The sequence below is a fragment of the Diuraphis noxia genome, unplaced genomic scaffold, assembly GCF_037042655.1.
Source record: "Diuraphis noxia isolate RWA-SAM2 unplaced genomic scaffold, SU_Dnox_SAM2 contig0003, whole genome shotgun sequence".
NCBI classification, from domain to species: domain Eukaryota; kingdom Metazoa; phylum Arthropoda; class Insecta; order Hemiptera; family Aphididae; genus Diuraphis; species Diuraphis noxia.
This window is the reverse complement of record NW_028301713.1, coordinates 58,288,212-58,300,553: the sequence shown is the minus strand read 5'-3', so window position 1 is coordinate 58,300,553 and position 12,342 is coordinate 58,288,212. Positions and strand designations below refer to the sequence as shown.

At 26.3% G+C, this 12,342-nt stretch overlaps 1 protein-coding gene across 1 annotated transcript; it reads right to left on the bottom strand.

Moving 5' to 3' along the window:
• Window positions 1-5,215: 5,215 nt before the first annotated feature.
• On the bottom strand, window positions 5,216-9,367 carry LOC107161271 (protein takeout-like). Its single transcript, XM_015507652.2, has 6 exons — window positions 9,206-9,367; window positions 6,317-6,409; window positions 6,105-6,252; window positions 5,892-6,028; window positions 5,674-5,823; window positions 5,216-5,488 (listed from the first exon to the last, which is right to left on the bottom strand). The coding sequence occupies exons 1-6, from the start codon at window positions 9,288-9,290 to the stop codon at window positions 5,337-5,339; spliced, it is 765 nt and encodes a 254-aa protein (XP_015363138.1). The 5' UTR covers window positions 9,291-9,367; the 3' UTR covers window positions 5,216-5,336.
• Between the last annotated feature and the right edge of the window lie 2,975 nt (window positions 9,368-12,342).

Here is a 12,342-nt window from a genome sequence, read left to right as displayed (position 1 = left end):
AAATTGGACAACTTAAAATATAATATGTTCAGGAAGACGGATATTCGGATAAAACATAATTATATTTTATATTCAATACAATCACAGTAGGTACTTGCTATTATTTTCATGACGTGGTTTCGTGTACCATACTATTATGGCTATACAATAATTATTGAAAATTCTTCATCTCTAGGTATATCAATTGAATTTCTTTTCAAATTCCTAGTCATGAAACTGCATCGTGTTTTGTGACTTAAAAATATACCCATGACGGGCATGACGTATATTATTGGAAAATTTAATAACATTCAATATTATTTTGTAATAATAGTATTAAGTTATAACTATGCTTAGTAATTGCAGAGTATTGGGTCATTATTAAAAGAGATAAATTCGTAAAATAAGTGTTATAATATTTAATGCTTCCTTTTTCTACCTAAGACAGTAGAATAAGTAGCTAAAAGTAAAACAGCATAAAAGCTAAACAGTATAGCCTTTATTATTATATGCTTTAGAAGTTTAGAATAATTCAAATGAACCGTCTATTAATATTTATTTTTTTATTTCATTTTCAGTGGATAACCTAAACAAACCATTTAATTTGTTTGTAACTATTTATTATTCAGTATACGTAATAACACGTTATTTAAAGTTGTTAATTACATATCTACATGATATTTAAAAAACTGCTGTGCACAAAGGAAATTATTTCATATTTATTTTATGATTTTAGATCGTGCTAATAAAAGCGAAAAACACAACACAAAATCATATATTATATATTATATTTAATTTAATTTTAATTCTATTTTAATTCTATTTGATTCGAACATTTTTTAAAACTATTTTTAACAAAGTTGTCTATACATCATTATACGTCTTGACGTATTGGGTTTCATACAAATACCTTATATTTTCGTATTTCAACACTTCAAAAGTATTCAAGTATCAATTCAGTGTAAAAATATAAATGAATATAATAAGTTAAAAAAAATACAAGAACTCAATAATTTAAACATTTGTTTGCCATAGAAATATATGCAATGTAAGATTTACTCGTATACCTAGTTATTATCATTGAGTATATATTGTACAATGTATACAATATATATATGCTAAGTATAATATTATACTCAATGATCTCAATAGTATTATTCTATTTCCTCCGTTTCTATATAAACCACGTATAGACCGAGTAAAATGTACTAAATACACATTACATTGTCTGAAATAAATATATTTGTATGAGATATTACTGAACATAAAATGCAGACTAATAGTAGATACATTAGTAGGTACATTACTACTGCAGTTATTAATTATATACTTATTTTTAAGATTTTGTTTATGTTTTTATTATTATTATTATTACTTGAAATAAAGGTTATTTTTTTTTCCAAACAATGCTACTGAAAATAATATAAAATACTTTTATACATTACCTACTACATAAATAAGTAGGTAAGTACAGTGTGTTAATTAATTGGAATAATTAACCCTTATTATTTGTTCGTGATACAGTACGAATGTTTTGGAGCAGTTTTATTTAGTGTGATTTATATGCCTATAATGGATGCCTTAATACCATTATTTAGAAAAAAAAGGTAAAATAATTTCTGATTTCAAAAAAAAAAAAATTGGTTACCTACTCATAATCATATATTATTATAAACCTGATACCGGTTGAAATCGATCGATTAATATGTATCCCCCACCACGTGGTTTTTATTTACTATATATGTACTGTAGTTATATAATATGCAATGTTAGCACATAATGTCTCCCAGTAACTCATAAAAAAATTCAAATAAATATAATGAAATTAATAAAAGGGGGAAAGTAGGTAAGCGATTTTCTGTATGGTATAGGCGATCGTTGCATATGAAAAACGATTCTGAGCGATGAAGGTCTGTCAACCTATTTTACTAAGTATTTTTATGATATATTTAAACTGCTGTTAAAGTAATATTTATTTTAATTTTAGTAATACAGTAAGTAGAATTAATTTTTGTCGAGCATTTAGCATTTATTATAAATTGTAATAGTATATTATATTAATCATATCGTATTTTATTATTGTTCTTCATTTTTTGAATCCATTCAGACTTATCGTACATTGGTGTGAATAGTTTCATAGTTTGATGGTAAAATTTCTATATTTTGTGCACTATATCGATTATTTTGGTTATTATTGCATTATTGCTTATGGTGTTACTTTAAAACTTGTTTATATTTAGTGAAAACGACAAATTGTCAAAAACATAATGAAAGTTTGTGTTTTAAGATTCTGCACACGATTAAGTGATATGTCTATGAATTACACACCAACTTTAATTTTTAAATTATTATAATGTTTTTAAATAGCTTTAGTTTCTACGGAAAAACAGATATATTCACAATCTATAGAAAGATTGAAGGTAGGTACTGAAATCATAACACTACACTAGAATTAGGAATGGTAAGTACCTAGCTACTTATGCGTATAGCAGCGATCTAAGTATGTAAAACGAAAACGCTATATTTATTTTTCCTGTAACTATATCATAATGTACTAAAAAATGGTATTTATGATGCAAGTTTATGGTAATGGATTAATTACCTACATGACTTAATTTATTTTGAATACAAGATTGGGAAAGTTAAATTTAACTAGGTACCTGCAGGTACCCATTTAGTTTTTTCGTTTATATACTCGTATATTTAATGGGTTTAATAGCATGCTGTATTTTTTGCATGTATAACCGTTAAGTCTTTTAATGATTATAGGCTATTAGAGTATGTAAAAATTTGATTTATCACGTACCTTAAATGTTGTTATTAGGCACTGATTGTGATTACCTATACCATCATTAAAATTGATTTAGTAGTGAGATATCGTTGTGATATATTTGTCATCATTTAATTTATCTTGTCTCTCATACATTTATAACCTGTTTTGCTAATGCATCCCTTAACGACTTAACCAATTAATAAAAAATAAATATTACTATAATAGATGTTGGCATAAAAAAAATTAAATACGACACGGGTAATTATTGTGTATTAGTTATTACTAAAAATTATATGTTATACTTGTTTTATGTTACAGCCATATCACATTATTACAGCGTATATGCTTACATCTAGTATGAATTAAGTAAAGGTAGATAAGTTGGATAGCTTACAAGTGACGAGACTTAGCAAATTCAGATTATGAATATGATGTGCTGAACTAAATATTATACGTTATAAATCATGTGCGTACTAGGACCAAGTATCTATACGCGTCACTTAATACATTAGTTATTTGATAAACCAACAACTATCAACCTAAATGATTTACTCCACAACTAATAATCATTGTAAAATTAAAGTAATACTTGCAGTTTATCATTAGATTAGAAAAAAAATGTATAAACCATATATTATCAATATAAAATTTAAATCCTACTGATGGTTTACACTGTTAATCAGGTTAGAGCTATAATCTGAGGGGAGACAACAATTTTTTTTTACAGCAAACATATAATCAAAATATACACTTTATTCTTAATTTTAAATTTTTTCATAATATAAATATAATTTAATTATTGTATACTTCTTGTAATAAATACATTAATAATTATATATATATATATATAAATCGTTTTAATCATAAATATATGATGTTTATGATTCTGATTATATTACGTATATAGTAACTATAAAGTTATAAAAAATTAGAAAAATAGTATGTATAGAGGGGAGGGAAGTCTGGGCCCCTAGGCCTCCCCTCCTGAATTTGTCAATGGTACTGAACGATTTAGCTCAAAGGAATCACGGCAGTTACATTCGGGATCAAAATACCAAATAACAAAATTTATCATTAGTGAAAATCTGGCCAAGTTATTCGTATCCTTTTCAACTTCAACACTTCAGAAATATATGATAAGTGTCTAACCGTTTTCATACCTATTCCCCTATACGCGCGCATGACAAAAGATTTTATATTTATCTATTATTTATTTATCTATCTATTCATCTTTAACATATATTAAATATTCAAATGGTAGTAAAAATACTAAATAGATCCTTATCATCAGCCCACTCTCACACAAGAGACATGGAATGACAAAACAATTAATTAGGTGTTGAAAAAAATTCCATTAATGTTAGGCATTGTCATAAGTAAACACAACAAACATAAGCATAATTAAATAAGATGATTTATAATTTTAAGCATTTATTTTATAGATATAATTAGAAATATATTTAGTGAAATTTAACTTATTATTATTACTTTTTTAATACTTACAGCAGTACCTACCATTGTAGTTATAGTTGTTATGGAATTCTTTGTTTGGAAACATATCGTATAATATGATGTTTTATAATTGTATTTCAAATATCAAACATGAATTCAACATTATATGAATATTTTAATTAATATGATTTAAGATGACTACAACTTAAAATATTACACAGTTTTTACTGTTATTTTACAATCCACGAAGATAGCGTTGACATATCAAAAATTTAAATTGTGTATTGGGATTATTTTTTTGACTACACAGTATTGTTTTTACAGAGCCACACTATTTTATCATGTTAAAAAAAAATATTTTTAAAATTGAATTTTTTTTTTTATTTATTTAAGTAAGGCTTCAGCTCCTGAGGTTATTATCCTGTAACAATTACAAAATAGTGGTAATAGGTCTTAAAACTATGGGGATACATTATATTTAACAATAGAGGGAGTTTATAGAATATATGTACATTTGGTTATTTTTCTAAATTAGTTTTGCTAAGCCTGTGTTTTTGAAAAAATTGTAAATGTTTTTGGCGTTCCCTTCGCCAAGTGCTTTAAAATTGAATTATATACCTACTTATGATATGTTATAGATTAAATATATATTTTGTTTCTTTAAAAATAAATAGCTTCATGATTGATTAAGTATTTGTTTATAAAATATTCAATCAATCTAGAATTTTACCAACTTTACATATTATGGTATTACACATTATTATATATATATGAGTATATACGGTGTGGTATATAGGTATTAAACTATCAAGTATTACGATGGGTAAGTACATATTATCGTTTGTGATATTTTGGCGTTATTAATATGTCTGGTGAGATTTAAGTATTATTACTATATTTTATATTTAAAACTTCATGTTACTAACAGAAATAAATTTATGGTATTTTGTTTGGTGAAGATAATGTATACAAATTTGTGATAAAAATCAAATAAAACAAATCATTACAAAATCGAGTTGATGCTCTACGTTTATTTAACAGTAGGTAAAAAAAAAAAAATGTAAATATAAATATATAAAATAAATTAATAATAATATATGTTTGATAATATAATTAAGGAGCCTAATGGTATCTATTCAATGAAAATTTGGTTATAAGGTACTCTAGAGAAGAATTGTTGTGCAACTCCAGAAAATGCGGCAGCCAAGGCATTCTCAAAATTGGTTTGCAATTCAGCTAATATATCTTTCCAATTTTCATTAAGAAATACATTCATATTGTTTCCTGTAACAATGAATGTGATATTTTATTAACGTTTAAAGTCACATTGTGTTAATTAATTATTAAATGGATTAACAATGTTAATACATATACAAAATACATTATAGGTTTATAAAATATGTCAATATTTATTAAAAATAATTTTAATGTGAATATATAGAAATTTATATCGAAATAAATTTACTAACCAAGAGCTTTATCTCCTTTAAACAAGTTGTCCAACTTCAAATGCATTCTGGTGGTGGTAAACGTTAATTTAATATCCTTAATATCCACGTAGGTGTTTCCGTTTTTTACAAAAGGTTTCAAATATACGTATACTTTGGCTTTGAGATTATCTGTAAAACATACCTCAAAATTAACGATTTCTATATTAAAAAATAAAATAAAAAATATTTATAATTACCAAGGCTAATTTTGCAAAGACCGTCACCGGTAATTGGTAGGATAATAACTTTTCCTTTGATATCGTAATTTCCATCGAGCGTGATTGGTTTCTCAAATTGTACGTCAAATGTAATATTGTTATTATCCAAATCAGCACTGAAATCACAGAAATCATTCATTGTTTTGACTTATATATACAAAAAATTTAAAAAAATATGTTGTTTACACTTACAAGATGTGATTAATTTTTACTGTGCCAATGTTTGATATGTCTAAATCCCTAAAGTTGAGCTTAATGCTGACGGGCCCACTACCTTGGTCTATCCCCAATTGCGTTATACGAAGTGGATCAATTGGGTATATTCCCAAACTAGGCACACCTGAAATAAATGAATAAATACAAACGTCTAGATGAATAAAACGTAGAACACAAATAGTATGTACCTTTTACTAAATGTGGTACGGCGTTTTTCAGAGAATTCTTTATACATTCGTTTAACTTTGGGTCGCTTCTTTTACACTGCACAAAACCTTTTGCTAAAATATAAATAAAAACATTTGGTTGAGTTAATATGCATATAAAGATACACATTTCAAAATAATATTATAATATAATGTATAGAATAATGAAGTCGTGCAGAAAAAAAAAATTTTACATCCTACCTAATTTTGCTACTTACATTTGGACGCACTATATAAATTCTTACTAAAAATAGGTGACGATTATAATGTATATATATGTTCAATACTGGTTATGGAGGTTTCGATATTAAAAAAAAAATACTATGTTTTGTAGTTTTTAGAAAAATCGTTGACTATCGTATTTGAAAATGAAAAGTTTATTTGTGTATAAAAAAAATTAACTTATGATAAAAATTATCATATTAATCTAATATTAGTTGTTGATTGAAAAACAATAATGTATCATGCAGCCGTGTATGTAGTTGATTTTAAATATATATGATAAAATAAACATAATATTACATTCAATGGATCGAATATTCAATATTCGGATGTATAGGTACTATTATATTATACGGATATATTGGCGTAAATTATTTTTAGGCTATCACGAAATGGATATTTTGGTTAGAAAATTACTTCAACTATATATATATTTTAAACTGCATGTGTTTTTCATTATAATTTTGTGAAGAAGTATTTATTTACATTGATCTTTTTGGGTGATTATATGTGATAATAACGTAATAATATATTTTGATGATGTCGAATTATATTTTTCTAGTATTTAACTATAGAGAATTTGACCTGGGAACCTTGAAGCAATACACCACAATTAAGGGGGCTGAACGTCACAAATAAATGTATGTCAAGACTCTAAAATCTTTAAATATTAGTAACCTTGTAATGCAATCCTAATTTGCGGAAATAAAATAGAAATAAAAAGAATATTTTTAATAGTTTAATATTTTTATTATTTTTGTAATAGTTAAATAGTTAGTATAATATTTTGATAAGAATAATAATCAAACAATAGCATAAACTAAATAAAATAAGTCTAAGGTTTAATTTTAACAAACAATATAGTGATAATATTTATTTTAGTTGTTCATAATATATTTTATTAGACCAATAAAAATAATAATTGTCAGATCGTTGCCCTGAATAAATTAAAAATTTAAATTACTTGGTTAAATTAACGATTTTATATTTAAATAAAATTTATAAATACTTATAAGTATAATTTTTTTAAACGATGCAGAAAGATATTTAATTAATTTTTATTTTAAATTTTGAAAAAAAATTATAAGTTTTTAAAATAAATTTTTTTTGGGCTGAATACACGATAACATTTTTGTGACCGATTTTTCGTAAGGTTTCCGTTATCGTGGTTACTTATTAACAACAACATATAATATTAAGTAGTTTATACTTTTTCATATATATTTTTCAAAAATAGTATAACTTGTAATTTTCATTTAACCTTGAATAACTTTATAGGTTTAATATGACAAATGTAATACATAAAATTTCATCTCAGTGAGTCACCTATCGTCGATATTAGAAGAAAATATTTTATCTTAAAATATGACTAGGGAATTTTCAGCTAATTTTAATTTTAACACGATTAAATTGAATTGTTCTTGGGTTATCCATACATTGGAAAAAAAAAGAAACCTATGGTACAAATTTGTTTACTCAGTTTTCTTAGTTAATTAAGTATATGATTCAAGTTAGATGTAATTTATAAATTATTTTAGAACTCTATTACATAATTATGTAACTAATTTAAAAAAAAAAAAAACATTATTTCAACAAAGATTTTGTTGAAATAATTAAAATTTAATAAATGAAAATACTATTTGTTTTATACTGCATTAGTTATATAAATTATATAAAATAATTATAATTATAATATATATATATATAATTATAATATTATAATTATATAAATATGTAATATATTTATGTTGATTTTAAATGTGTTTTAAACAAAACTAGGTAAATTATATTTTTAGTGTGTATGAAAATGTATTATTTTTATGGGTTTATTCTAGTTTATCTAATAGTCTTGTTTTTGACGTATGATAGTATTAAAAATATTTTATTCTTTGTGCTTAAAGAATTATTTCATAATGATAATAATCAATTACTATTTCACACGAGTGTAGTGAATTAGGTTGTTTTTTTGCGCAATGTATGTGTGCGTATAAAATCACAGTTCGTTTTAATTTCAAAGGAGTTGTCCTATGATTTAGATTTTATAGCTTAAAAATTTAAATGATCTTGAACATATAAATGTTATATAGCCCTTTCGAAAAAATATTTTGTAATTATTACTCAATCAAACACTTCTATATTTTATAGTCACTCACTATTATTATAATTACTATTATTTTAAACTTTATATTTTAAATTATAATTGAAGAACCAATAATTTACTGGCTCTATATGTTTATATCTTGATAATAATTACAGTTTCATACACGTGAAATCTTTAATTGCATACTGGTAAGTATCACTGTAAAAAGACATTGGTAAAAACTAAAATTTTATGATTTATTTCTGTACAGATATATCTTATAATCGTACTGTTGAAATGTTTTAATATTCTTATAATTTAATCATAAAGTCTTGCAAAATATAGAAAAAACTAATATGTAAAATTAATTTCGAAAGTTATCTTTTGAGAAATAAAAAATATATAAACAAGTGTAAATGTTTATTTGTAGGTATCTAACCAATTTGTCTCTGGTCGGAATACAATTTTATTTTATAGTTAAATTTTTTGACTACCCAAAAATCTTAAGTATAATGTTATATTATGCATTATATGAAAACTATTTAGATTTTGTATTATTCAATACTTACGCAATTTAACAGTGGACGGGGCGGTTAAAGCTAACCCAAAGACGCACACAAGACAGCAGGCAATTTTCATAATATTGGCCATCATATTGTGCGTGTGTATTTTGCGAAGTCAAAGGAATTTTCTGAACGCTCAACAAGGGGCTATGCTTGACACGATGCCCGGTTACACATTGACCAAGCGCGTGCGGTACGTCCATTTTATTGGACTCACAAAGGCATCGTCCCCTCTACCTTTTGGCAACTGTCCTCCATATTGCTACCACTCAACTACAAAGCTACCCAGTACCGGAAGGCAGCCGACTTCGTTCGCGTGTGAACGAGTTTTTCAGCCTTGTATATTAGTAGACTTATTATTTTTGTTGTTCTTCTTTTTATTATTGTTATTATCATCATAGTTTGTAGTTAAATAATAGTAATAAACCATAACGATTATTATATATATATATAAAAAACAATAATTCCATAAGGTTCATCAGAATACCATACTTGTTAACTGTTATGTCTGATATTATTAAGTATAATTTCATTGATTGTTTTGAGTCTTCTATCGAGTCATCCTAAGTCCCAATCGTTACCGATTGAACATGACACTGAGGTCAAGGTACATTGACAGTTGGTATGTGATTCTATAATTTTATACACTCGTCGAAATTGTCTTGGTGTTGAAACATACATTACTTAGAATGGTCTATCGTCTATCTCTAAAGAAAAATAAAATAAACATTATTGAATAACGATCAAAGCTAGTTTCTTAGTATGTTTATAGAGAGTAACAGAAGTTGTTTATTGTATATATTTATGCGAGGAAATCTGTTAGATTATGGAAATTGAATTACCTATTGTATAATATTATACTTGGTTAATATTCTTCAAGTTTTCTAATCAATTTTAATCGTATATTTAAAATTCATTAGAAACGAAAAAATATTTAAACCTACAATTTAAAATTTAATTTATTTAAAAGTAAAACACATAACTTTAAATAATTAAACATGGAACATTTTGATTTACACTGCTACTACTGGGATTTATTTTATAAAATTTAGTCGTTTTTGAATTATCTTTTGATAAATTTCATAAATTATATAATTTGGAGTATTATATTACTGTTTGGAACACGAATACAAAGTTAGTAATTAAATTCTTTCTATGACTTAGATATGTTATCAATTTTGTAAAAATTCAAAATATTTATAAATATATTAATTTTTTAAGTATTTAATTTCCTTAGTAAATTGCATGGCACGGTATATTGTAAATTTAGATTTTGAATTATTTTTTTGTTCCTCCAAGTAATAAACAAGGATGTAAGGTTTATAATTTCAATTCAAGGTTAATCATATTCATTGTGTACTTATATATTCTTAAGAGAATATCTATTGCTTTTAAATTATAATGGTGAGCAATTATTAATATGTTAAAAAACGCTATGTTGGAAACCGAGATTTTCTGAACACGCAGTACCGTTGAATAATATCCTTTTTAATAGATTTTATATTTTTTTGGATAGATGCCACAATAAAATGTGTTAAAACTATACAAAAAATAATAATATAAAAGAAGTCTCCCGGTTCATCACGCTGATTTTTTAATTGTAAACAACAATAATAATGCGATTCTGACTGGTGAGAAGTCTGCAAGAACTTAGCCGCGTTCAATTTAAGAATCTTATTAAATATAAGATATGTACATACATACATGGTATATTATAAAAAATTACACACAACACACGTAGGGTATAACTTATAAAGTTATAACTGTAAAGGCATTAAAACCTGACCCGTGTCAAAAGCGTTTGTTACTGTATTGCTTAATATCGTGCGTCATAAAATTGATCTGGTGTCATGACTCTACAACGTGAATCGGATATATGGACGGATGATTTACCAATCGTCCATCTGATGTTCGGTCTTTTTGAAAAACCATGTCAATATAGATATCGCCCGGGGAGTGATGAACATAATAATTATTGACCGTAATTGGTGTCGGTGGTTTTGCCGACCTGCTAACATAATAAGAACAATAACAATAATATGTCGGCGAAACGGACATCGACCATTATTGCTGAGCGCAAAGGTGTGCGTGTGGGAGAAAAAGCCGTTCTCGTTGTATCCACCTCGCACTTGAAGTGCTGTGCGTGCAGTCGACCCCATCAAGACGTGTAAAATATTATACACGACGCGTATACTCGATTTTTCGTGTTAGGTGTGTGATCGTACGGGAAAAGTAAATTGAATAACCTAAAACCCATACCTAGCCGAAGCGGTTCGACGACCCATCTATACATTCCAAGGGGGCACGAGTGTTCCGTGTGCAAATATATCGTGGGTTTACAGAACGTCCAAATATTCGTAGGTAATTCGATTGTGCGTGCAGACCGAGATGATATAGGTATTCGCATAGAATACCGCTCCGGAAGAGGAAAAGGCAAACATTCGATTCATCAAACGTGCCGTCGGTCAGTGTCGGTGTCGGTGTTGGTGCTCACGGAGGATGTGTTGATACTCGCAGTCAGGTGTTATTGCCTTATTGGCACAGCGACGATAAAAGTACTCGAACGCCGTCACCGGCATACATATTAATATTATTATTATTATTATTATTATTATTATATACGTATGTGCGGGTATTGCCATTCGCGACTCTATCGGGGCCGTTTCATAACAACGAATTCAGTATACACAATATAGGTACTGGTTATACCATTGCATGCATATTGTATTTAAAGACTGCAATATTATTTAATATAATAAAACGTCAATATGAGAAATACTCGCAACGGAAATGCAAGCACGATAACAATAATATTTAAAAGTTATATGGTCGATGTAAACGCTTCGTTCGGAGCGTAAAGTTCATAAATTTGTTACCTATTTTTGTTGGTGAATAATATGTCTGTATCGTATATCAGGTATATATAATATATTATGTGTTAAGTATTCACAATTCAAGGTGCAGGAAAGGTATATAAATATATTATATTATTAAAACTTTAATATTTTTTAGCACGCCTAACTCAAAATAAAAAATCTGTCCTTCGTATGGAAATACAATGAAAATATGTCTTTTATAGAAATTACAAGGGAGCAAAAAAATAATTTTTTACAAATTATGTCACCTGATGCTACTAATAACAA